The 27,262-nt window shown below is 46.0% G+C and overlaps 1 protein-coding gene and 1 long non-coding RNA gene across 4 annotated transcripts; one reads left to right on the top strand and one right to left on the bottom strand.

The window, feature by feature from the left end:
• Nucleotides 1-1,968: 1,968 nt before the first annotated feature.
• ETV4 (ETS variant transcription factor 4) lies at nucleotides 1,969-15,864 on the bottom strand. 3 transcript variants are annotated; one of them, XM_048316072.1, is made up of 12 exons: nucleotides 15,738-15,864; nucleotides 15,573-15,654; nucleotides 15,356-15,403; nucleotides 11,859-11,912; nucleotides 9,952-10,072; nucleotides 9,272-9,418; nucleotides 8,648-8,892; nucleotides 6,696-6,770; nucleotides 6,547-6,615; nucleotides 5,992-6,164; nucleotides 4,870-4,971; nucleotides 1,969-3,897 (listed from the first exon to the last, which is right to left on the bottom strand). In XM_048316072.1, the coding sequence occupies exons 1-12, from the start codon at nucleotides 15,780-15,782 to the stop codon at nucleotides 3,676-3,678; spliced, it is 1,383 nt and encodes a 460-aa protein (XP_048172029.1). In that variant the 5' UTR covers nucleotides 15,783-15,864; the 3' UTR covers nucleotides 1,969-3,675. The 3 variants fall into 3 exon arrangements, with proteins under 3 accessions (XP_048172029.1, XP_048172036.1, XP_048172045.1); XM_048316079.1 differs by having other exon boundaries at nucleotides 5,992-6,161; XM_048316088.1 differs by having other exon boundaries at nucleotides 15,573-15,651.
• Nucleotides 15,865-17,393: 1,529 nt separating this feature from the next.
• Nucleotides 17,394-25,896, top strand: LOC125331751. The gene is made up of 3 exons (XR_007206166.1): nucleotides 17,394-22,642; nucleotides 23,127-23,193; nucleotides 24,254-25,896. It is a non-coding gene; the product is annotated as an uncharacterized LOC125331751 (long non-coding RNA).
• Nucleotides 25,897-27,262: the final 1,366 nt, after the last annotated feature.

Raw genomic sequence — 27,262 nt, 5'->3', positions numbered from 1 at the left:
TCAGCAAGAACTGAGCTGCCACAAGCTCTTTCAGCTTCTACACTCCCCTGAGACACCTTCCTCCTGCTTTGCTTTCTCACCTGATACTTTCCATAGTTCCCTAGGGGCCAGGAGAATGGTTATTAACGCCCTAAGCAGAGGCTGGGATGCACAGTGATGATGTGTTTGTGCAGCTGCTCCTTCTGAAGAAGGCAGGCACAGCAACGCCTGAAGGAGTTTACAGCTACACCAGAGATTGTGTGGCTCTGTGCTGGGCCATGTCTCAAATCCTGCGTCCAGTTCTGGGCCCTTCACTACAAAAAAGACATTGAGGTGCTGAAGGTGTCCAGAGATGGGCAGTGGAGCTGGGGAGGGTGTTATGATCCAACTGTTAGAGAGATGCTTCTACCCAAATGAAGAGGCAAACGAGACCACATGCTGATGTCAATAGTATGGATTTTATTTAACTGTAGATACAAGGTAGAGAGAGATAGAAAGAAATAGGAAAAGGAGAAGTGGGGAGTGAGAGAATGAGAGAGACAGATTAAGTAGAAAGATATTCACCACCCCTGTGGATCCAGTGGTGTCCCGTTGATCTTCCTCTTCTGGTCTTCTTGGTGGTGGGGGTTCCACGAAACATGGAGCTCAGTGGGTTAATAAACATGCAGGTATAGATGGGAATGCCCAAGCACCTTCCTGCTGAGGGGCAGTTTCACACTTTTACAACAGGCTCTGGATCTGTTGCAACACTTGTCAATGCTGTACAGTCTTCAGAAATGAGTCCAGGGCACTTTGGGGGTCTTTGATGGTTTATGATCCCTTCTAAGACTGCCTCTCATGAATGCCCTGTGTGAATGTGACCTTCTGGGGTTGGGTGGGGGTGTTTCACAACTGAGCCAGTTTGTGTAAGGGAGGACTCTTTGCAGGGTCTGTTTCTTACCTGGCCAGGGGATGGGTGTTCCCCCCTCTGTACCAGACCTTTTGGAATCACACTCAAAAACTCTCCCTTTGCCTGGGGGGAAGAGTGTGCAAACCTGACCTCAGGAAATGAGTCTGGGCTGTGCACCCCTGCTGAACCCAGTCAGAGCTGATTTTCAGCACAGCTGCCGGGTTGGGCTTTCCTTGTGGATACATTCTTCTCCCCCAGCCTTGTAAACTTCTCCTTAGACCTGAGATAATTGGACAATAGTGGCATCTTTATCTCAAGTTCCTGTCAGGAGTCATTCTGTGGGGAGTGGGGTGGGCTTTGGTGCAGTTGCTTCTTTGCACAGTTGGCTACAATGGGCAAAGCTCTTGGGTGATTTTAACAAAGTTTGAGCCATTAACTATTTTAGTCTTTCTCAGAAGGGTCTGGAGCACAAGTCTGATGAGGAGAAGCTGGGGGGCTCAGGAGGGACCTTCTCACTCTCTACAAGTGCCTGAGAAGAGGTTGGAGCCAGGTGGGGGTTGGCCTCTTCTCCCAGGCAACCAGTGATAGGACAAAAGGAAATGGCCTCAAGTTGTGCCAGAGGAGGTTTTGACTGGATATTAGGAATAAGTTCTTCATTGAAAGGGTTGTCAGGCATAGGCACAGGCAGCCCAGGGCAGTGGTGGAGTCACCACCCTAGAGGGGATTTAAAAGGCAAGTAGGTGTGGTGCTTAGGGAGAAGCACAAATTCTTCCTTAGTCTCTGACTTACGGAAGCTTCTGTGGGAGTGTTCTATGGAGTTGTGTGGGAGCTGTTTATCTCCCTCCTGGAAGCTCCTCGTCATTTTCAGGAGCAGCAGCAGAAATTTAGGACTCTTGTCTATTACTCCCATACCAGCTTCCTCTCAGTCTAGCTGAACTGGAAATGCAGAGTGTATTTGCAGTGTTCATTTCTTGAGCTCCCATCAAGATTCAGAAGTAAACACACATCCCTGATCCCTCTGGATCACATTCCCAAAGCTGTGAGCTGGTGTGGAGATGTGCAAAGCAAGCTCAGAAGGTAAAGGAGGATAAGTCAGGGAATCAGTGAAGTTGCACTGGCCCAAGACAGACCAATTTATTAATTATAATATTTTTACACTCATAAATAGTAAAGGCAGCTTATACCAAAGGAAGGGCTCCCCTTCGCCCTCACTTCTGGGACACCACAGGAACTGTGCTGGCCAGGAAGGTGCAGGGCAAGGCAGGAGGGTCAGGAACTGTCAGAACACCAAGTCTCTGCACAGGGCCTGCAAAGGCATCAGCAGAGCAGACTGCTCTGAGTCTCTGGCCTCTCCTCAGGCAGGGAATGCTGCCTTTCATGGCTCTTGCAGTCAGGGACGAGGCTGGGAGGGTTTGGCGTTAGCCATGCAGGGGAGAGTCATCAGGGGAAATCAGGCTTTCAATCAAATATACAGAATTTTCTCTACAGGCTACCATGCTGGCAGGATTGGTAATGCTCTGTATTCAGCAACTAAAACATCACTCTGAAGCAGTAGGAAACAGACTTTTTCTGTATGGGTACACTGTACTGTGTCTTGTCCAGCTAGGAATGTGGTGGAGCTGCTAATTAAAAAATGAAGCACCTCTTAATGAGGATGTGGTGCCCATTATAAATATTTACTGTTGTGGAAAACCTGCCAGTTTAGTCAAGTTGCATGTGCTGCATTTTCTGCAGAGAGAGCTGCCTTTTCAACACATCTGAATTCCCCTCAAACATGCAAATATCTGTGGAGTTTAAGTCTGAATTCCTATATTAAGATCTATGTATGGTTTAGGTTACTTTGTATAGGATTTTTTAATCACACCTCCACCAGGTTCTTCTCTTGCCTCACGTGATTTTCTAGCCAAGCCCAGGATGGGCACACTCAAGAGCCTGGCAGCTCTTCAAAGATCCTGAGAATGTTTGTTGAAGAAGTTTTTCAGTTTGGAAAAGCCACAACACAACGCTGAGCTGGTGTCTCAGGCCTTGCTGCTTCCCACAATCCCTCTACCTGAACATGGCCTTGGCTTTGACCTGTGCCCCAGACCAATGCAATCAAGCTCCTCTGTAATTCCCCTGCATGGCTTTGGGCCATGTACTCCAGGACTACTCTAATCCTGGCCAAGGCCTCCACCTACCCTGCTCAGAGTGCCTGAATACCAGAAACTCCTGGCATGAGCAAGGAGGTGATAAGGCAGGAGCATGCATGTACGAGACAACGAGTATTCCCCAAGGAAGGCATAAGATCTGTGACCATTGCCCTGCAGCCATCCTGGGAAGAAGGCTAAGCTGGCCTTTCTGAGTGAGTTCCTCTGGCCAGAGCTGAAGGCAGGTCCTACAGAGGTTCAGTACACGTCATGGAGGAATGGAGTCAGCAGCAGCACTGTAGCATTCTCATACATTGGAAAAAAACCTGGTGGGACAGCATCCCCTCCCTCTGCAATGAGAGGGACTGTGACAGGTGTGATACAGCTAGAGGCACCAATTACCTGAGCTGCTGCTGCAGCTGTAGCTCTGCTGCTCGGATGATGTCTGCACAGCTGAGAGCATGCCCCATCCTGACACAGTAAGAGGGTTTTATCACAAGCACACAAGAGCCCTGTCTGCTGTGAGGTGATTATCCACTTGTGTACCTGAACACTTGTCCTGACCAAAGCAGGTGTTCAGAGTTTATTGCTGGCCTGAAAAAATGCTGATACCAGTTGAATACTAACCAGCCATCTCCTTCTGTACACAGCCACGTGTGGCACAGCGTGCTCCCAGCAGTGCTAGTACGTGTAGCCTTTGCTGTAGAGCTGTGGAGGGAAGCTCCCAAGGTCTGGCAGGTAGGAGCCACTCTCATCCAGGTGGGAAAGAGGCACCGTGTCCTCCTCACTGATCTGCCGGTCCAGCTCTGCCTTCAGCGCTGGCCGCTGGTTATCGGGGAAGGCCATGGAGAACAGGGCTTCAGGCTCACACACAAACTTGTACACATAGCGCTCCCCAGCCACCTGCAGGGACGAGATGAGGGGAGGGGAATGCTGCAGGCCCAGGGAAGCACTCGGCAGTGCTCCCCAGCACCAGGGAAGGCCTACAAAAACATCTGCCTGCCCTGAGACGTGTCAGAGTTGTAATTTTCTCCTTGTGCTGTCCTCTTCTCTGCTGCTCTGGCCTCCCTTGGAACAGCTCCTGGGAACTGGGATGCTGCCAGCTGACTCTTTGTCCAGGTAACAACAGCAGCAGCAGTCCCTGAACAGTCTGTACTGAGACACACTCTGGGTGTGCCACAGACCATCCCTACCACACGGGGCCCAGATCCAGGCTGCCTTTCTCTCACAAGAGGAAGGACTGATTATATCTCCTTGAAGCTACATAAACTGCAACTCTCCTGACTGCAGACATATACAAAAAAAGAAAGAAATCATAATTCCCTCTTTGTTTTATTTCTCATGTGTTGAGAGTCTTTCTGAAGAATGGCTAAAAAGCAAAGGTCATGATGACACAGCAGGCTTAGTAAAGATGCAGACTTGGCAAGGACACTGAATCCTTGAGCAAGAAGTTGTATAAATAACAGGATGTAAGTCCAGATAAGTAAGCTGAAAGAAACCATATGGAAGAGGAAAATAAGACCCCTATGTTTGCAGATCTCATGGAATAGCTCCCACCAATAAGGAGCTCAGCTTTTGCAATATGTATGAGCTAATTAGTAGCACTATAAGTATGTGTAGATTATTACAATAAACGAGACTCGCTGATCACAACGCCTTGAGTGCTTGTCTCCCGCGACTCCACCCGACACTCATGCATTGCCTACATTCAGCTCCTTCACAGCTTCTCCATTAACTACAGCAAAGAGAAGTTTTGGGGAGAGCAAGCTTGGGATGCCTGGCTAGCTCAAGGACATTCTGTCTGTAGGACTTCCTGTCTCAAACAAGAGGAGCATCACTTAAAGCATAAAGTTTTCCCCTGCTTTGCAAACTGACCTTCTGCATGATGCCTTTCTCGTAATAGTAGCGAAGTGATCGGCTCAGCTTGTCATAGTTCATGGCTGGACGGTTCTTCTGGATCCCCCACAGCCTGGCCACCTGCAGAATAAAGCACCAAACTGTGGGAATGTCTGTGAACCCAGCCCAAGAGAAAAAAATACCATCCAGCTGTTTCTCTTTGGATGGATGGTACCACGACACACAGACATTTAAATAATAGACTCATCAATAATTTAGCAGCTTTTTAACATGAGGAGAACTCAAGCACTCTGTATCACAGAGAAGTTCTGGCCACTACAGAGCTCATTTGCTGTCACCACTGCTCCTCACTCTCCAGTACTCTGAAAGCTTGAGGATGCCTAAGGGCTGCTCTGTAACACTAAATCTTCAAGGGCCCCATGTTTATCAGGAGACCAAGTACGAGGGCACACACTGGAAGAGACCTCTGCCTTCCTACTCCTACACGATTCTCAGCTTTGTCCATGACACTCAGAAATCTGTTGTAACCCGATGTCAACCTGCCAAGACAACTCATCTGCACTGAAAGTGCCCATAAATTTTGATATGTAGCAAGAACGGTGCTAAATGCAGCTCTACTTGGAACTAGATATGAACAGATATTATGGACACATCTCCCAGGTACTGTCAGGTACCACTGGTTTTTCTGGAACATGGCAGCATTTGAAATTACACTTCAGTTAAAGTCAGTTTGAAATAGATTAGGATTTATCTGCTTCCAGATCCTTATGAAAACTGCTGCAATCGCTGGGGTTCAAAACTCCAAACCTCAATGTCAGCCTCAAGTATGGAGCACGAAAGACAGCACAGGTCACTGCAAGCTTGAGAGTGAAGTATCCAGGGAAGTGAAGGCAGTGGGTAATTTGACTCACTGCATAGCTGAGGTTCTAAACTTACATACAAGCAGCCTTTCTTAAACCTGGTATTTGTGTCACTCAAGTGTTTTGACCTCTTCTAAAAACCTTGACTTGCTGCAGGCTCTAGTGAGTGCCACTGGCAGGCAGAAGCTTCACGGGGCAGAGGAAAAGCTGCTTTAGAATTTGCAGCCCCAGAAACAGTGGCTGATTCCCCTGAGCCTGTAGAGAACCTTGATGGTTTCACCTCCTCTGGCTCAATGAGCTTGAACTCCATTCCTCTACCAGTCCAGGCAATGAAGTGGGAATTGGTGGGATTGTCCAACAGGGCCACAAGGAATTGCCAGAGCTGGAGCGATCCCCGTCTCTGGTATGGGGGTCCTTCCCGGTACCCTCCGGCTTCCTGCTTGATGTCTCCTGCTGAGAAGAACAAACAGGACATTTCTAAGGATAACAGTGCAAAAACCACTGGGGAAAAGAGAAAAGAAAAGAAAAAAAAAAGCAGCACTTTTCACAATTTCACAAATGTTGACCAGGAGTATTTCAGTTCACACAAAACAGCGGCCAATTCACAAGCAACTCTTCCCAGAGCAGCCCTGCTCTACGTCACAATTAAGCTACTTATGCTACAAGGCCTGGTTGCTGCTAAGAAAGCTCAAAAAGTGGAATACCAAAAAATCTGGGTACGAACACACCTGCAAGAACACAGTGTAATGAACTATGTAGACACCAGTCAAGTGGCTGGCTAAGATGGTGAATAACCCTATCTTACACCAAAACTCCAAGCCATTCTTTCTCCAACCTTCAAATTTTTCTGGAACAACACAGACATCATCAGTAAAGGACCTCATCTGCTTGTCATAGCTGCAGCCTGAAAGAGAAAGCAACATCAGCAGTCACAGCCAGCCAGGGTAGTACCGAGGGTGATCCTGTGCAGGGAATGTTTCTTACCTAATGTATCTTCTGTATTTGAATGGCTTGGATAACTCTCAGCACTTATATACATGGAAGGACAGTCAGGAACATCTACAGAACAATTAACAAACTCATTTATTTAAAAACACAGGTGGCAGAATGGCCTTGCTCTGCAAAGGTGGACAGGTGAGTGCAGCTGTCTGACCAACGTCCTCTTAGGGCCCTCCTAAAGGATTAGTGGCAGACTGGAAACTACAACTTCATTTGCATTACCCTCCCAATCACGAATTAGAGTAGTAAGTTTTTGTGGCCCTATCACACACCATCCTTCAGAGCAGCCAGGATAGCCAGCCAGTCACCTCTGCATCACTTTTATACAAAATCATGGACAATAGGCTTAATTTGAACCTCTCTCTCATCTTAGTTTAAGATAACTACACACTTTTCTGCTGTTTTCCGAGGTAAGAAGGCATTGCATTTTCCCAGGAGTACTATGATGATGTGAATGGAGAGCAGTGGCATCTGAATGTTTCTGCAGAGTCTCACAAATGTCATTTCAGATGTCTCAAGTCTCCCTGGCTTTCTCACACCATGATGGGGCATTCTCACAAGCACTTTAGACAACATAAAAACAAAACCAGCCTTTGCTAAAAACAAGCAGGAAACCTTTTCATGATTCTGTGTGCAGTGTACAGTGCTGCCTGTGCACTGCAATTTGTGTCTTCTGTATCTTGTGTTTTCTGAATCAAATTTATTTACTGCACACAGCTGAAGCAGGAGCTGTAACTGGGAGCTTTGGAAAGGTTTACCTTACATTTCCCTCACACACCTGTGTCTGGCCATTGCTTCCAGCAGAGATTTTGCTGATGCTGAGGGAAGAATACTCTGAGCTGACAGACTGGGTGTTATTACAATCATAAACTACTCTCACAAAAAGCATTCTTCTGGCTTTGCACATTTTCTGAACAGAAGGACCCGGTGAAAGTGTAATATCAATATCACCACAGTGATACCCTCACAGGAGCTTTTTATTTATGTGTTTATTTCTGCTAAAGGAAACATTTCAAGATGTCCATTAAAATACCAGGAAACCAGAAGTAACATTCCCTCTGGAAGAGGGTATTGTGATCTCAGGGTAGTGAGCCTTTGACAGGTCTGCCAGAAAAATAACATTTATCCCTTGTGGAAAAATAAGAGGATCACCTGGTGGATCTGGCATCTAGAGAGCTAGTTTTGGCATTATAAACTTTTTTCTCTTGTCATCCCCTGCAATCTCTGTATCTTGTTTCTATGGGAAGTAGCAGGTGGAAGCTGATCCTCCAAGGGACACCAAGCAGCACCCTGGAACTGAGCTGAGCCCACCCAGAGCCCTTTTCCTCTGCCAGTGCTTAGAGGGACCTTCTGCTGCAGGGATCCAAGACAGTTTTTCTGTACAAGGTCCAACATATTTGATCCCTGCCTTTCTGCCAGTTACAGACTGTTTTCAGTATGATTTCTTCAAAGCTGACCTCACTTATTTTCTGCAACCTTCCAGCTCACAAGTACCCCTGAAGACAAAAGTTCCCTGTGAAACTGGAAACACCCTTTTCTTTATTTCTGATGGTGTGAGCGGGCTAATCATGAATTTTGAGTCTCCCTTGGCTACTTATTCCCTTGTGGGTAGGGGGAAAAGCATGCTTTAATCTAGTTCAAATGGGTTTAACACCACCTTCTACCTCCTATCTTGCTGAACTTTCAACTCCCTACCAGGAAGTCTTTCCCAGAACATGGTGAATGTCCCAGCCTTATCCTGGCTGCAGTGAACAGACAGAACTGCTTTGGTTTCCTGCTACATAGCCAGTTACCCAGGCCACTTCCCCAGGCAGCACCTGCTCCTGATACTGAGCTGCTTCAAAGCTCAAAGAGCACCAGTGATGGATGCTCACCAAGGAGTTGCTCACCCCACTGATGCCTGGTTCACGCAGTCAGAAAGGGCCAGTTCTGCCTACCTGAGTCGTACATGTAATCCACCTGCTCCTGCTTGACCACCACAGCTGCTGGGTACTGGTGGCTGCTGCCTGCCTGGTTTGCCCGCTCGTACTGTGGGTCGTGGTGCTCCTGTTTGAAGCCCTGATGGGGGTACTGGAGGCAGGGCTTGGGCAGCTGGCACTGGTAGGCAATGGGGTCTTCCTGGGCCATGCCCTGGGAGGATGGGAAGGAATGGCACATCTCCACAGGTGGCTGGTATGCAGAGCTAAGAAGGGAGAGGACATGAGACAGCTGAGACTTTGTTGGCCCTCTGATTTCAGCCCTGGCACAGGGCTGGCTGAAGGACAGAAACTTCCTCAGCCTGTTCCTAGAGCTGTAGGAGCTCACTCATGGCTGGGGCGAGGAAGGGACCCCAGGGAAGGATGTTTCCAAGGGTAGCTGCTACACAGCCCATCATTCACAGAACCCGACAGGGCTAAGGTTATGGGCTTCACACCCCAGGCAGCAGCGGTGGGTCCCACAGGAGGGGATCCTGCAATCACTGTGAACAGAACATTTCCATCTGGGTGCTGCAGCCCTTCCTCCCTTCATCACCAAGGAGGGCAATCCTTGCCAGTGGCTGCCTCCTCCTGGCAATAACTCACCTGTTTTCACTGAGGTATCCACAGCTGGGTGTGGAGTGGGGTGGCCCCACAGGGGTCAGGAAGCTCCTGTCCTGTCTAGGGAACTGTTGGAGCGGTGGCTGTATCAGGACTCCTGGGCTGGGGGACTGTCTGGGTTGATCGTAGGCACTGGAACAGTCAAACAGATATTGCAGCATTTCAGCTCTCCAGAAGGACTTGTGGCAGCATCTGGGAACCTGTCAAACATGCTCTGTCCCTCTGTGCAGCCACCTGGGCCAGAAAACTCAGCATAAACTCCCTGCTGTCTGATTGCTGACTGATGGACACGACCCTTCAAGCAGAAGCCAGGGAAGGTGTCTGTGCTGGAAGAAGCCACACTACAGCTCAGGCAAGGGCACTGTGGGCGGTGGGGTCAGGTGTGGGACAGGAGGTTTTGGAAGGCAATGGGGAGAGGCATGTGGCAGATGTCAAAGACTGCTGAATATCAGCACAAGGGAGGATGAAACACAGGCAAGGCCAGAGCTGGTCTACCCAGGCCTGAGGTGCCCAGTGGTCGCCCTCGCTGGGGGCCAGAGCTGCTGACCACTGCTCGCCTGTACTCAGCACAGACAGGGCTGCTGGCACACACTCCATTATTGGATAATGCAGCAGCACCTGATTTCAGAATAGCTCCTGTCCCTCCTCTGTGTGAGCCACTTTACCTGGCATAAAGGCACTGCTCGCTGTTGTGCTGGAATGGCTGCTCATGGCTGCAGGACAGTGTGGGCTCTGAGGGGCTTTGGGGCTCCTTTTTAATCTTAGCAGGAGGACTGTGAAAAGCTACTGCAGGAGAGAAAGGAAAGATCAAATTAACACTTTTCTTCTTTATGGGGAGCTATGATTATCAGGCATTTTCAAATGCAGGTGTCCCTTCGCTGAATCTCTTCTATGCAAACTGTCCAGCATCCCTGAATGTGGGATTGGAGGAATCTCAAAACTGCTCTGCTCATCCAAAACACCAGTGACAGTCCAAGGGAAAAAAAAAAAAAAGTAAAAAGGTTTCTTTCCATTTTCAGTGCATGGTCTGTGGCAAAAGCCTGACGCAGACAAGGAGGGATATTTCTGGGCTGTCAGAATTTCATGAATAACAAATGTGGGTTGCAGTTTACAGCACCAGGAAGTAGGATGTGGGCATTTACTTCTTATGCTTCATTCAATCCAGCAGGGGACAAAACTTGCTTCCTAGCTGCTCAGAACGGCTTGTCCTGGCTGGAGGATGGGCTGAGCATCTTCTGCCTTTGCCTGTGGGCTCTGCTGCTGCTGTTGGGAGGTCACTGATGTTTAGGAAGGAAAGTAACCCCAGAGAGGTAGATATGTCTAGGCTACTTTTTCAAACTAGGGAAGGATCTGCCCTCCAAATCAAAGCTGAAATCTTTTAGTAAGACCAGATCCAGTCCTGCATCACCAGCTTCCTTCCACCTCTTTAAGTCACATGATGCTGCTCTGGGTCTGGGATGTTCAGCACTGTGACTGCTTTTAAGGATGGGAAGTAACATCCTGATCCATCAAGCCCTCATATTTTTGCTGAGTTTATTTCAGGAGTGACCCGAGCCCTGCATGCACCAGCCATTTTCAAGCTAGTTCTCCTTCACATAAAGTTCTAAGTGTCCCTTCAGAAGCAAGCAGACAGCTAAAAGGGTCAGAAAAAGGCCTTTGCTGCCTCTCATAGCACAGGAGGTTTCTATTGTAAACATCCTTCCCCAAAATTAATTCTCACACCAAGAGGGGGATATCTGCCCCTTCCTCCAAAACCCTGACTCCTTTTGGCTGTCTTTGATTTCATCCCACAGCAGAAAAGTGACAGAATCAATGTACATAAATAAATCCATAAGATTCCAGAGCCTTCTGTTGTTTCTGGCTCCTGCTGCTCCTCAGGCACACCTGGCTCCTGTGGCTGCCGTGAGTTGGAGCAGAGGAACCCACCCACAAACAGCTCTGGGCACTGCCCAGACTGAGAGAGGGGAGAATGCCCTGACCCAGTGGTCTCCACACACCTGCAGTGGATTCAGCATTCCGAGCATGACACTCCTGCACCTGTGCAAACAGCCCAGGCCCAAGGAAGGGCCAGAAGAGAAAAGAGTCTTTTGTGTCTGCTACATTCCCCTGTAGCAGCCCTTCCCAGTGTATGGATGTATACAACCCATCTAAAAATACTGATGGGTCAGCTGGGTCCAGGGGGGAAAAAACCTGCTCTCTCCATTACACTGAACTCCGTGGAACTTTCAAGAAGCTGGAGGTGTTAGGAGCAGCCAATTCTTCCCAACCCCTAATAGCTGGAACAGGCTATCACATTACATCTGACTCATTAATTCACTCAGAGTGAAATGTGGGACCATCCCTCTCCTCAGTTCTAGGTCAAAAAGAGAAAGAAATAAGATCTATGACTCAGAGACCGAGCTGTGCTGTGCTGCGGGGCCACGTCTGGGGAAAGGAGGTAAACAAGTGCAACCAGAAAAAGTGCTTCATTTCAGTTTATGTGGGGGAAACTGCCTGGGGTGGGGGCATGGAAGGCTCCAAAATTTGGATTTGCCCTTCCCCCAGGAGACATGATTATCCCCATGCTACTTACAGTTTTCTGAATGGAAGTCAGGCACAAATTGCTCATCATTGTCTGGAACCTGAGCTGTCAGGAGAGAGAGGGAAGGAGGAAAGGAGGGAGGCAGAAAAAGAGAGAGGGAAGAGTTAGTTCTGGCACTTTGTACAGCATAATTAACAGTAAGGCAGAAATAAATCAATGCAGGAAACATCTGAGCTTTCTGCTGGGATGATTTTAGTGACTACGGAGAGTTTCCCTTTGGGATTAATGAATACCTGTGTGTCCTGGGAGAAACCCTGGGGACAATCTTACCCATATTTTATTACTTCTAACAATTACTTTTACATCCCTTTTACTGCAGGGAAGGGAGAGCTCGCAGGAGATTGTTGTTATTTCATAAAATCTGTCACTGTTGCTGAAAGAAATTCTGCTGCTAGAACACAACAGACAAACCTACAATTTTCATTATTGCAGAGTGGACAACAGACTGCATTCTGTCAGCTCTGAAACAGAGGTGATCTAGTCAAAGTTAAGGGACATAAAGGATGGAAGCCCACTAATCCCAGTCACTTCAAACTAAGCTAGACTAGACATGCCAAAAATGAACCTCAGGGAGTAACACTGTGCTAACAGGTGGGGAATGAGAATGGAGCTGGCCAAACCTTCATTCTGCAATCACTGTTCCTTCAAATAACCTGTGTGACAACAAACTGGAAATATAAACAATGAAAGATGGGCAACTGAGGAAAAAAATCTAGAAAATTAATTCTATGAATTATCCTTAAAAAGCAACATGGAAATAGAAGAAATTATTGGGATCATATTGTATGAGCAGAGTTTGGACTTCACAGCCACTGGTGATGTCACAAAGTGAATTAAATACTGAGAGCAACAGGCCACAGAACAGATGTGAAATGAAGGGCAAGGCTGGAGTGAAAGCATCCAGCCTCACTGCTGGGCAGTGACATTTGCAGACAGCTACAGTCCTGTGCTAGAAGGCTGAAGACACAGTTGCCAAAAGACTATTCCAATTTTTATATTCTCTACCTACTTCATGTATTCTGCAACCCAGGTATTTTCTTGTTCTCCCCAAACCAACACCTATACTTGGAAGAACTGGGATAATTAATCACATCTGAAGCCCAAATCTCGTCTTGTTCCAGTCACTCAGACTTCAGGCACCAACACAGACCCCACCATTTCCCACACAACTTCCAAGAGCTGGAGCACTGGAACTCAAATTTTCTGCCTAGGGACACCTGGAGAGGTGAATCTGCTCCCTGCAGCCATCTCAGGTACCTGCCTCGGCCACTCTTCTCCAAGGAAGATTCTTTTTTGTTTCTCTGAATGCTGATGCACTTCTATAAATTACTGGGCTTGAAATTAGTTCCATACAGTTACCAACTGCCAGGTTCACACCCATGCAGTCTACCAGATCCTGGTAAAAATGGTGCAAAAGAAAACTAGACTTTTAGTAACCAGGCCTAGGATTTTTCAGCATATGTTTCTTTTAGGAGGCATCTATATGCAGAATTATTCTTTGACTCTCAAAACGAGAAATCAGGTGTTAATTGACACTAGTAAAAATATCTTAAAAAGATAACAAAGAGATACCTCTATGACTGAAATCACACAAATACATGTAGCGACACACATAAACAGGTGTATATGTGGTTTAAATGCATTAACATTTTTGGCTGATGCCTAATTTCTAGTTTGCTTCCTTCCTAAGTTTGTTCCTCTTTTATTTAAAAAGTAACACCAAGAACTGTAAATAAATAAATAAATATTTTTTAAAACTAAATGTGATATAGGAAGAGAATAAATAACATATTTCATGTTTTCACTTTTTCTTCTCTGTTGTTTAGGAAGGTGCTCTTCAGTGTTTTGATCCCCCAATCTCATGAACAAACATTAATGTGGAGACACACACAGGACATCAGTAAAAAATATTTTCACCATTCAGGAAAATATTTTGACATAACGGTGAATAGAAAAAAACCAAAAGGCAGTTTGCTTCAGAGGGTCATTTTTCTTGTTTTAAGTCTGGAAATGGGAGTAACAATGGGAGAAACCAGTTCCCGACATGCAGTCTAAAATCATAAACTAGAATATTAAAACACATATTGAATTTCTCAGGGATTTCACTTGGACTCTGATCAGATGCTATGAGCTATGAAAAATAATAATAAAAAAAATCTCTGCCTATATTCCAAAAACATGCAATAAGGTTTGCATCATCGTTTACTAATCCTGGATAAAAGCAGAGCACCTCTTTCTCTACAGTGCTATGAGCCCATGGGGGACCTTCCCTTCACCACAGGGGACTTCCAAATTCATCCTACAAACACTCTGCTACTGAAAAATATACTGCCAGAGATTCTATGCAAATCCTTTAGATTGGTGAGCTAAAAATATCATCAAACATGAGAAAATCTAAAATTGAAAGTCTACCAAAAATCAGTTCAGAGGCAAACTAATTGGCAGCTCGAGTTCTTCTAGGATTTGAAAGAACTCAATCTCGAGCCTGTGTGCACATTCAGCAGCTCTGTTACATGCCCAGCGATTAACACCTATTTTCCTGCTCTGATGTAAGTTACGTGCACGTTTCAATATTGAAACAGCCTCCGGGTAATTCCCACTGCGTCCTTGCAATCCTCACACTCCTGAAACACTGCCTGATCGATGTCAACTCATTTCAGTTCCGTTTGAAATGAACATAAAACACTTGATTTTGTTTTTCCTTAATAATCTTACTTAGCTGGCAAATACCTTTCCGAAGGCTTAAAAAAAAGAATTGTTTGAGAAGATTGTCCCTCACCTGTGGTAAAATTAGAGGAAATAACCTGTTCAAAATGTCATGCATATTTTTATATCATTATTGTTAAATATTTTAAAGTACCTAGATCACAATGAGCACTTCTGTATTTATCAAGAGTCTGTACTTGAGGACGTGTTTTGAATTTTCTAGAAAATGGACCATCTGTAGTGCTGGAATTAGAGCAAAATCACCATGTTTAAAACTAGTTTCACTTGGAATTAATGTGACTCCCTGGCATTCGAAGTTGTCCTTGAAGTTCAAAGTCAAAATAATTAAGACACCAAACTGAAAAGTGTGTAAATTCCAGCAAGGTCCCCACAAAGGATCATATTTTTTAAAAAAATAAAAATAAGGGAAGCATTTAGTTCCCCAAATTAAAAGACTACTTCATTGTTTAAGAAAGTATCAACGTTCTGGCAACCAACAAAGATAAGTGACAAATTAGCATAAAATCGAAGCAGTTACAAATAGCCTGAAGCGAAAACTGTACCCAGGAAAGCGGGCGAGCAGCCAAGTCCCATTCATAAGCAAATGCCCAGCACAATAGTGTCATTCAGCGTCTTAATTTACACAAGCCAGAGGTTGGCAAGTCTGAAAAAACCACTTTTGTTTGGAGCCAGGCAAACACAGCAAAGGAGCGGGACAAACCTCAAAAGACAAACAACTCAAAGACGATCAAAACCAACCAAAGCTGGGGGAAGGAGCCTACCTTCAGTCAGCCACGTCTCCTGGAGCTGCCTCAAGTCTTGGAAGAGCTCTGCGGGGAGAGGGGAAGGATGCTCAGCTGCGGAGGGACAGCGGGATGCTCCAGCCGCGGCCGTGCCGGCGGAACGAGGAGGTGGGGAGGAGGCGCGGGGGGAGGACCCGGTCCCTGCCCAGCCGCCCCCGCCACCCCCAGCCCTCCCTCCGCTCCCGGCCCCCCTCACCTTCCGAGTCCTGCGCCGGCGGCACGCCCGGCTCCCCGGGGGTCTTCCCAGCGCCCAGCACAGCTCCGCCACCCGGGGGCTGCTACAGGAGGAGCGGCTCAGAGCGGAGTCCCCGGCCGGAGCGGACCCAGCCCGGAACCCCCGCCCGGCGGAGCCGCCACTCACCTGCGGGAAAGTGAACGGCACCTGCTGGTCCAGGTACCTCTTCATCCTCCTCGGGCTCTATCCGCTCTCCTCGGGCATCTGGGGAGGGTACCGGGGAGGGGTGCGGCGGGCCGGGCCGGGCCGGGCGGGGTGGTCGCCACGGGCCGAGGTCCGCAGCGGCGGCAGGACCGCGATCGTCGCCGCTCCCCGGCGCTCCCGGTGTCCGTGAGAGGCGGCGACCGCGTCGCAGCTGCCGAACTTGTACTGCGAGACGGGACCGAGCCCACCAGCTCCCGGCCGGGACGAACCCCCGGCCGCCCCAGGACAGAAGCCCCGCTCGGCTCGGCTCGGGTCCCGTCCGGAGCCGTCTCTCAGCGCCGGCGGCCCCGGCCCACGCGGAGCCCGCGGCGGAGCCGCCCCGTGCGAGCTCCGAGGCCGCCGTGGGCCCGGGCCCGGCCGCCCATTGGCCCCTCGCTCACGGGCCCGGCTCGCCCACTCCTTTGTTTCATCGAATTTGTGAATGAAGCTCTGTGTTGGGGCACGCCCGCCAATCCCCGCTCGCCTCGGCCGTCACCCATTCCGGAGTGGGCGTGGCTTTTACCCCGGAGGACCAATCACATCGCAGAGCTCCGCTGTTCATTCACGGCGGAGCTCCCATTCATAAAAAAAATATAGAATTCTCCCGGAGTTCATTCAAGCGAGGCCGCACGCCCAGACTCCGCTCGGCCGGGCCTCCCCTTCCCACGCACCTCGCAGTCGCTTTCAAACACTCCTTGCAGTCATTTTCAAACACCCTTCAGGTATGTTCAGCTCTGCTACGAGGAAGTTTCAACAGGAGTTGGAAGAAATCTCACACATGCACAGCTGGAACGAAAATAACTAAAGCCCTGGCTGTCAAAATCAGTTTTACTCATACAAATGCTAAGGGACAAGAACATTAAAAAAAAAAAAAAAAAAAAAAATCTAGTCTTGGGATTTGGACACCAAAAAAAGTCGCTTTGCTTTTCCAGATGCCAGGTGCTGACTCCTGGGCCATGTGCATACACCCAGTTATTTTTTTCCCCCCAAATTTCTCCTCTAAAATTCCAAGATGCTATTTAACATTTATTAAGCCGATTTATTCCCCAAAATATATTAGTGACAGGTGGGATGTGGTGATAATAAGATAATCATCCATAGGCTGTCATCTTCTGGAAGAGAAATAGGTACTCAAGAGAAAAAGGGGAAAGTTATCCATAAGGCTAAATGGAATCGTATATTTTTGATGTTTTCTCAACAGCTCACCCCTCCCAGTTTGCTGTACTGCTCTGCTTACTGTGAAAGGGGTGCCTGTGAAGTTTAAATATCTAGTCAGTATATATTTTGATCTTTATGCTCACAGGCTACAACTGTGTCAGGAAACCTGACTGACACACAGTTCTGCTTAGACTTTGTAAGGCACTGAAAGTATAAATTGCATAACAACAATCTAACTGGGAGAAATATTCTCTTACATTTGTCCGAGAAAACTGGATTAACAGCCTGAATAGCCTGCTGCAAATTATATGGAGCAGAAACAAATTTGCTAAAACTGAAAATTCAGATTAACTCACACACTTCAGTGATTTTCTCAAGGCAGAGTAAGCTGGAATTCCAGTGCTGCATTTAACCATGTCTACAGTGTTTGGGGATGTGGGACCAGGTGCTGGATGTAAACTTCCTACAGTTAACATGTGTGTGGTTCTGCTCCATATAATTTGCAGCAGGCTATTCAGGCTGTTAATCCAGTTTTCTCAGACAGCTGTAAGAGAATATTTCTCCCAGTTAGATTGTTGTTATGCAATTTATACTTTAAATGTCTTACAAAGTCTAGATGTCAACACACACTCATGTTTTGCACTTTTGCCTATAGATATCACAGCAAAAACGGGAGTTTGACTCTCAGTTATTAGTGCTACATTTCCTAGTTAAGAACAGAACAGAAACTTTGTTACTGAGATCTGACTTCAATCTCTGGCTGCGCTCTGAACTCCAAATAGGATGGCATTTTCTACTGTAAGATCTGTTTCCTCTGTGATGTTCTAATTTCCCATCCAAGTGGCAGGAACAGGAATGCTGATGTGTGAGGAGCCTTAAGTCTCATTGTAGTTGTCATTTCACTCCTCTGTGAAGAGGGACTAGAGACTCTCTAGAACACAAGTCTGATAAGGGGCAGCTGAGGGAGTTGGGTGGGCTCATCCTGGAGAAAATGAGGATCAGAGGAACCTTCTCACTCTCTACAAGTGCCTGAAAGGAGCTTGTGGTGAGGTGGGGGCTCATGTCTTCTCCCAAGTAGAAGTGGTAGGACAAAGAGGAAACAGCCTCAAGTTGTGCAGGGGAGGTTTCCATTGGATATCAGGAAAAATTTCTACATTGAAAGGGTTGTCAAACATTGGAACAGGCTGCCCAGGACAGTGGTGGAGTCATCACCTGTAGCAGGATGCTCTGCCTGGAGTGGGGGTAAAACAACTCAAACTTCACCCTATTTGCAAAACTGTCAGTGGGGAATGGAGAAGGGTGGGACTCACACTGCTTTTGGTGTTGAATAATGCTGAAACCAGCCTGACTTTTTGAACTCAAGGTTAAACATCCTGACAGTGAGATGAATATACGGCAGAGCTGGTAAAGTACCTGATAAAGAAACCAACAGGTGACACTACAGATACTTATCTGCTGAGCTGACAGATGGCCTGGGGATTTCATACTGTAAAAGCCCAGTCCTACTTTTTGACAGCAGGCTCTTCTAACACCTTCGGGTGTGTGTGGAAATCCCTTCCTTGAGTGGGGATGACTCTCAAGCTCACTCCTCAAAGGCTGAGTGAAAGAGTTGTTGGTCTGGGTGAGTAACATCATAATTGCTACTTCATAATTGTTTTGGCTAGCTTTAATATAATTTCTTCAGTATTGTTTCAAAAATAGTTCACTATGCTGCACTAGTAGTTATAGCTATCCATGCTATGTAGTAAATAATTCTGATTAAGATCTTTTAGTCTAATCATTATCATAATAAATCATTAATTTTTATATTAATATATTTGATTTGCCATCCTTAATCCTGTGGGACAAAGCGGTATAAAGTTGCAATTACACCTATATAATCCTTTGACATAAACTGCTGACAAAGTCTTGGACTACTTGATCCAGCAGCACCCAGAGTCCTCTCTGAGAAGGAGTTTAGAAAGCCAGGTGATCCTTTCTGCACCTCACTGCCATTTGTACTAACCAGACAGTAATGCCATTTTTATTTTTTTTCTCTGACAGAGATGTGCTGTCACTACTATCAATGACTTTTTCTATTTCTATGTCACATTTGTTTTCAAAGGCTGGCTAATCAAGTGTGACCAATTAATGTTCAGGGTGATTAATTGCCTTGTCTGATTTTTTTTTTTCTTGAGGTGTGCAGTGTGTGAAGAGTTAAGAAGTGATACATAAACCAGAGAGCTGATTCTTGCTTACAAAGTATTACCAACAGATTTATTCCATCATTGTAACACACACTGCCTGAGGTGTTTCTTCCCTGGACTTACACTTTATTGTCTTAGTTACCAATTGAATTTTGTGCCTCATCCCCCTCCCCCTCCTGTGTCCATCCCTAAGATTTAGCTGTCTCCATTTTTTGTATGGGTTTGAGAAAACCCAACCCTGAATTTCAGATGGATCCCCTGCAGTCCCCAGCAGCTGCGGTCGGTGTAATGTAAAGCTCTCAGACATGGATGCTGACACAGACGGGATCAAATTACAAATGTCTTAGAGAGTGACACACTGGAAGTCGAAAGAAACCTCTCTGTACTGTAGAATGGAGCATGAACAGACCTGCAGTTTTATAAAAATAATAATAAACAACTGGATGAAGAGCTCAGGTTTCTTAACATCAGGCATGAAATCAGCCCAGCTGCTCTTCAATACCCTGTTGATCCTTGAACAGGAATATCCTGAGTAAGGTGCTGAGTCTGCCTGTTGTTAGCAGCCAGCTTTGCCTTGTAAGGTGATGCAATACCTAAGAAAACACAGAAATCTCGACACTGTAAACACCTGCCAAGCACTCGTGTGCAGCTCCAACTCAGCCTCACTACTGGCAGTGTGCAAAGAAGGGGCTGGGCATTGCATGTGCAGAGTCTCTCTCTCTGGTTTCACCTTGTCTGTGTCTCTGCTGCTTTTCAGTAGCACACACCACAGTGGCTTGCATTTGGCATGAAATTCTGAGGGAGGGTCAAGCCCTTGCTGCCACCAAAACTGCAGGAAAGACAAAAAAACTCTCCAACAACATTTTTAATGTTAGAGAATGAAGGCATTACTTTATTCTCGCCAGGATGTGCAACAGAAATAATTTCATCCACACATAGCCTGGGGTGTGCAGAGAAAATCATTCTATGACACGTGAATTTTATTAGATTTTTCAGATACTTACACCATCAAAACCCAGAGAAATTAATTGGCTCAATGTTCATTGGTCCCAGGTTATGCAGTTCTTAGTATTTGGTTTTTTATCAGATGTTTTGGTGACATTGTGACCTATCAGTGCTGGCTTTGCTGTCACTGCAGCAGCCTCTTGTTAATCTTGTCCAGGCTATGGAATTTTGAGCCTCTGCAGCTGATGAGGCTGTCGGCAAAGGCTCTGCCTTTGAAGTATGTGCAATCTTCCATCCAGTCTGACTTAGGCCAGAATCCTAATGAGGATTTTCCAAATCAGTGTGATCAACAAGACTGCTAAAAGAGTGTGAAGCTGAGTAGTTAACCATCTGACTCCAGAGGGGTGCTGGGCAGAAGCAGAAAATGTGAGATTTAACTGGGTCATATGCACTTCCTCACATGCCCATCACTGAGCATTCTGGCTGCTGTAGCTGTTACCAAAACACTGCAACCCGGTCACAAGGTTTCCCCTAAGCCTTCTTTCCCTTCAAGAATTAAAACACCCAGTTCTCAGCCTTTCCTCGTGTGGCAGCTTTCCAGGCTTTGGAGCGCCTTTGTGGCCCTTCTCTGGACCCTTTCCAACCTGTCCACATCTTTTTTTTTTGTATAGCAGGGATCAAACTGTATTCCAGGCTTGGCCTGTCAAGCGTTGAGAGGGACAGTGACTGCTCTGGCTCTGCTGGTGATGCCCTGCTTGGTGCCCAGTGTCCTTGCTCTGCTGCAGCAGCACTCTGGTCACTCATTTTGCTGCTCACCCCCCAGAACCCCCAGGGACCTTTCCACGGTTTGGAGGTGTCCCCATCCTAATTCATTTTGAAGCAAAAAGCACAGAAAGAAAGGTTGTGTCCAATGAGGCCCCAAAATTGGATCTGGCATAATCAGTCCATATTCCCAGAAACAGGGTGGACGTAATTGGCAGAAGAGTAGGGAAATCTAAGTTTCAGGCATGGCTAATTGACCAAAGTTTGAAATGCACAGAATGTCTTCCTGACAGGAAGTTCTCTTTCCCAAGCCTAAATATGTAAATCACAAACGTTACTTTTGTTCAGTCTCTCTCTGCAAGAGGAGCTATGGTAGCATGAGTTAATAACCTGTAATCTGAATTTTGGGTTCTATTTTCAAGCTGCTGTATAAGGGCAATAGGACAGAAGATTTCCACCAGCCCATAGAACTTTGCTCATAAGACTTGCCATGCTTTTCAAGTCTAGGTGCAGGTAGGCCCAGTATGCAAGGAAGTGTCTGGGTAGGTTTCTTGCACCTTTGTGGCTGTCTGAGACACAACACAGACTCTGGAAAGAACGATTTTGTATCAAGTCTTGTGAATAAAACAGTCCTTTTAAGCATTCATGGCAGCCACTTTTTATAATGTTCTGAATGAGAGAAGACAGTTCAGGCACTCTGTCTACAGGAAGGAAGCAATTATTTTATTAGCACTTTGAGAAATTAAATTATGTGAATTATGGCAGAATAAGTTTAGCAAAAATGCTATAATGTAAGAAAACAATTAAAAAGAGTTATATAAGGTTGGGTGGCTTCTTTATTCTGATAGAGTGTGCAGTTAATTGATTGTCATATTGCTATAATGTACCCAGACAGTTGTGAGAGCAAATAGAGAGATCTCTGCTCAGGAGATGAAGTGCAGAGAAAGGGCCACGTCTTGTAGGGAAAAGGGAATGAGCACTAGGCTGCCACCCTCAGCTCCTATTCCCTGTATCCTGTGAAGGGATGTAAAGAGAATGATAGGGAATTTCTCTGTACTCAGCTTCCATGGCCTGATGCTGCAAGATCACATTGAGTGCTCCTCATGACAGTGATGCAGGAAGCAAAAGGGCTCCAGAACTGGGTTCCAGAAATGAGAGAAGCAGAGAGGTTGCTCCATTGGCACTGGTAAGGGAGCCAGGCAGTTTGTACCAGCCCAGCCACTGGCATCCTGTTCCTTTCTGAAAGTGCTCAACAAGCTGTAAACCCCCTTGGGCTGTTGGTCAGGTGTAGTTTTAAAGAAGCTGGAAGAAAATTGTATCCTTTCCCATAAAAGCCCATTGCACTTGGTTTAGCACAGAGAAGCATGTAGCTTCTAGCCAGGAAAGCAGCTGTATCAGAAGAAAGGAAATTAATCTAGAAGCAGCAAGTTAAAAATCACTTGCATTATTGGTCTGAAGTGTCATTTTCTTAAAATCTGTGAACTCTTCACTCACTGGTACTCACAGGTTTTTACACTACGTAGTATCACCTCTTCTGCTTAATTTTTCAGCATGGCTTGTACTTTCACTGGGGTACTTTCACTTCCCTGCACCACCATGAAACTCAGAAACATTCCAAAAAACTTGACTGATGTGGTGTCACAGAGAGCATCCCCGAGAGCAGATGAGGACCATGTGTGCAGCTCACCAGCGCCTGGGACTGACAGCAGCAGTGGGGCAGGCACTGACCAGCAAGAATTCTGTCTGGATCTGGGCGAGCCAGCAACTTCTGTGCCTCAGTTTCTCACCTGCAGAGGGGTAAGGTATCTTTCATAGACACTGGCAACCATTAATTAGAACTTGCAGAGTACACCACAAAGGGGAAGGGATTGGGTTAAATTCTGTTGCAATGGAGGTTATAGTCATTATAATCGTAGTAATTGCTTTCTTACAATAGTTTGGCACCTTCATTGCTCTAATGGCAGAAATCATAGCAATTTCTCCTTAAATTCTACCTGTTACCCCTTAAAACAAAGGTAGTGAAAGATGCAGAGGCCATCGCTGTGCACAGTGTTATGGATTAGGGAAAAGCCTGGAAGGCTGGAAGAGAATCACACAGCTTGAGCAGCATGAAGAATACAATGCTGAGAAAACGACTGAGACAACTTAGAGCACGGAGTCTGCATTGATCAGGAGTCAAAAGGGAGCTGTACCTTTTTGTAAGGCACTTGAAGAAACGCCTGTCTTGATTACCAGTTTGTGTTTCTAACAGACATGACCTACCAATCTTTCTTTCATATAGGAAAACACAGCAGTGTGAAGCACTAAAAGTCAAGAGTGTGAAGGGAGGACCCTCCAATGTCTGTCAGGTAATTTTTCACTTAAAAAAAAAATCCTTCTTTAAAACAGCCCGCTCGTTTTGCTTTGAAAGTGTTGATCTCCCAGCTTCATCTGTCTGCACGATGCTGGCTGGAGTACAGTGCTTCAGTCGGAGGTTATTTGTATGACTACAGGGACGACCAGAGGTAAAAATGAGAGGAATGATGTGCCACACTCAACAAATAGGGGATTTTGTCAGGAGCACTTTGCCATGCAGCTGACCTGCGGTACTGAAATGCAAAAGGACAAAAGCAACTGAGGTAGTAAGAGGGTAAAGAAGGTGCTAAGTAATTAGCAAGCAATCAAGGCAGGAGAGAGGAACTTCACTTGTAGAAGAGTGTACAGAGCCAGGGTACCAAAGCAAGACCCACAGCTGTTAGCAGGTACTAGCAACTTGTGCCATTATGGTTGAAGTAACCACCAATAAAATCTAATCAATGAAATCCCTTTTAAGTTGGTTGGATCAGTGACCCAGAAAATAGCTCCCCTGCAGAAAAGGAAATGATAGTCTATAAAGTGAGAACTCAATGGGAAAAATCTATTAAAGTGAGCGAGCTCTAAGGAGACCTTTGGTGTTAACTGAAACCTTTTGGAAAGGAGCCACAAAACTCGGAGCAGACTTTTAACCCTCCAGCTGCCGCCGTGCCAGGAGGTGCTGAGGCCCAGCAGGGGGCGGCCATGGCAGGGAGGATGCGGCAGCACCGGGGAGATGCTGTCACCGAGAATGCAGGAAAAACAAAAACCCTCCAACAACAATCATTCTAGTGTTAGAGAATCAAGGCATTACTTTATTCTGGCCAGGATGTGCAACAGAAATCACTTCATCCACACATGGCGTGGGTGTGCAGAGAAAATCCTTCCATCACACAAGGTTTTCACTGATTTTTCACGTACTTATACAGTCAAAACCCAGAGAAATTCATTGGTTCAGTGTTCATTGGTCCCAAGGTACACAGTTCTTAGTATTTCCTTTCCTATTAGTTATTGATGCCTTCACCTTCAATGTTAATTACGTTCTCATTCTTCATTCTCTTATCTATCTTTTCCCAGACCAGGTGTCCCGGACTATGCCAGGGATTTGAAGTTGATGGTCATTAATGGTCGTTATCTTTGTGTATCTTCTGTGCTACTCCCACTCTATTCAGCTCATCAGGCCTCGAGTGCTGAAACAGTCCTTTGAAAAGAAACTTAAAATTCCTTTCCCCTAGGGCAAAGGCGAACAAGACTGAATAAAGTTACTAAAAAAATTTAAGTTTTCTATCATTTTCCAACAACGGGGTGGGGAAGATGCGGTGGCAGCACCGGGGAGGGTGTTCAGAGCCACCTGAGGAGCTCTCAGCAGAGGATTGCAGAGCATCCAGCAATGATGGGAGTCGAGCTCCAGGAACAGGCTCATCCTGCCAGATTTTGAACTGATTCCTCCTCCTGCCAAGCAGTGGATTCACGGTGAGCCCAGAATTACCACTCAGCTTTTTTATACCAAAGAAGGAAGTTGAAATGCTTAGCAAGGCATCCTGAGCCTGGGACAGCGCAGAAGATGATTCTGATGGACCCAGGAATGCATTATGAAGGAAAGGGTTTCTGGCACCCAAATTTGGGGGCAAAAATTAACCCATTTTTCATAGAATTCTTCTTTTGGTCCAAAAATCAGCTTTCTGTTGTCTAGCTACAGACAGTATTGATTGATTGTTAAGACTAGAAGACAAAAAGCAGAATCTCTGCCTTGTTTCTTCTGACATATCAGTGCAATTTCCTGAGAAGCTAAGCAGGGATCCAACAGCCCCAGGAACATAATTCAATAACAACAAAACTGGGAAGAGCATCTTGAAAGAAGTTATTAACACAGACCTCCTGAAAATCAGAAAATTCAGAATATGCTATGGATTGAATTCCATCTAAGATTAATTTGATTCAATTACTTTTATTTTTTTTTAAATGCTAGGCCATCCCCATTCCTTATCTAAAAATGGAGAGAAATTCAGTGATGCAAAATAAGTCTAGTGTCTAGGAAAAGTCATTATCCAGAACTAGGTCTTGATCAATCAATATAGACTTCATTCTTGCATATAAATCACAGTAAAGAAGCTAAGAATATCCATGTAGAAGTAGAAGTATCAGTCAAGTGTGTTTTCACATTTTCAATTTTAAAAGTATTGGAAGTAATACAGCAAATCTGTCCCCAGGGACACTTAGCCCTTTTTGCCTTTATCTCTACTTGCTACCTCTGACTTTTTTATTACATATAAGTGGAAAAGGGATGGGGGAAGAAAGCTTATATGCACTGGAAGACTGTGTGAAAAACATGTGTAACCTCTGCTCTTTTTGAAAGTGGCAAGAGAAATCCACGGAATTACAATTTGAGAAAAATTATTTTCTGAAGAACCTGCAGTGGGATTGGAAGGTCATTGAGCTACAGGACCTGAGGTATTTCTGCCCATAGTAATCATTATATTAAAACTTCGGATTCTGAGAGTCTGAAAAGAGGATCCTACTTCATCAGAATTTTACCTTCTTTTCTTTAAAAAGCGTTTAGTCCTGTTGTTTGGCCAAGTGGGCTTCCAGGGAGAACTTAGTGAGGGGAAGAAGTGAGGGATCCATTTGCAGCACTCGACATTTTCTGAGTGAAGCCCCTGCTGGGGTGGGGTTCATGCTGCTTTGCCAGACAAACTGTGTGTGTCATACTGCAAACCTAAAGATAGACAAACATAATATGTATTATATATGAAATTAATTTTAAATTCACTATTAAAAAGCCATTTAAAATCACATAAATGTGCCTCATAGAATAGTCCACTCTTGCTTCTGAAGGAGTAAAAAGCGTCTCCTTTTTTTGACTCTGGGTATATTTATGTGGGGCAACCAACCTGACTGCAAATATTGGTAAGAGACACTTGTCCTTTTACATTTAATACCTTACATGTCACTGGCCAAGGTATGTGCCCTGCCTGGAGAAGGGGAAGGGGGCAGCTCTGCATGCTTTGGAGTGCAGGGATGATGAGGCTCCTGAGCAGCAGATGCAGAGGAACAGCCTCGTTCCACCAGATCAGAGGCCACATCCTGCTGCAGCTGCAGGCACTCCTGCACCTCTGCCTGCCCAGCCAGACCCCACACTTCCTTTTGTCTTCACCTTCTGTGTAAAGGGCAGCAACAGTGCAAAAATTCCTCAGCTCTGAACTCAACTGAAAGTACTCTTTCTTAGTAGCTCTGAATAAAAACAATAATCCAAAGTTTTGAAATAAACCTTTATTTTTCCTTAATGACTGTCAGCATGTAAGAGTGTTTCAGGGCTTATGAGAAAGGAAAAAACCACAAATTTCCCAGCCAATTCTGACAATATTTTAAAGCACCTACCAATTACTTGTTTGTCAGAGTTTTTAGTGTAAACTCATGGTAATGTGTTGGCCAGATACTTCTAGGCAACTCTGCTCTCTGCTCATGTTATTGAAGCACTTCTCTCCTTTTCAGAGCACCTCCCTTCATAAGAGGCTGCAGTGGCCCCTTCTGAAAGTTGCTGGGATGGTGGAGCACAGGGCCTGCCTCTACATACCAGTAACTCAGCAGAGCCCTGGGCTGCTTTGAGCTTTCACTCCACTGATCCCGTCCTTTTCTGAGCCTGTGTGATAGCAAACATGTCCCACCTTGGATGCAGCACAGGGTGCACCAGTTAAGATGGTGCTTAGGCTGTTGGTAGGGATGGAAAAGAGTTGTTTGGACCATTATTCTGTCCTTTTTTGGATTCCCTCTAGCATCTGTGGTCCCCCCAGCTCATCTTTCCCTCCTGCCAGAGCAGGAACTTGGTGCTCTCATAGTGAAGGTGTCTCTTGCAGCAAGCCCTGTGCACAGCAGAGCCTCACAAGCAAAGACAACCCCCTGTGGCTCCTCTTGTTTACTCCAGCAAAGAATGAAGTGATTAAAGAGGCCAGAACATACCTTTTCTCCCCAGGATACACCGGAGAAGCACAGCTGAATAAACACCCAGTGTTATTGCAGCCTGCTTGCTTGAGAATTACACTGCAGGTAGCAAAGAGCTCTGCCAAATGTAGTGATTGCCACACTCTG

Source organism: Corvus hawaiiensis, chromosome 1 (genome assembly GCF_020740725.1).
Source record: "Corvus hawaiiensis isolate bCorHaw1 chromosome 1, bCorHaw1.pri.cur, whole genome shotgun sequence".
Taxonomy (NCBI): domain Eukaryota; kingdom Metazoa; phylum Chordata; class Aves; order Passeriformes; family Corvidae; genus Corvus; species Corvus hawaiiensis.
The sequence above is the reverse complement of the archived record's forward strand: the minus strand, read 5'-3'. Positions and strand labels throughout refer to the sequence as shown.

Coding starts and splice junctions, on each gene's coding strand:
- ETV4 (XM_048316072.1), bottom strand. CDS start 15,782: ATGAAGAGGTACCTGGACCAGCAGGTGCCGTTCACTTTCCCGCAG. Junction 15,655..15,737: donor TGCCGTTCACTTTCCCGCAG/GTGAGTGGCGGC, acceptor CTCCTCCTGTAG/CAGCCCCCGGGTGGCGGAGC. Junction 8,893..9,271: donor GGATACCTCAGTGAAAACAG/GTGAGTTATTGC, acceptor CTCCCTTCTTAG/CTCTGCATACCAGCCACCTG.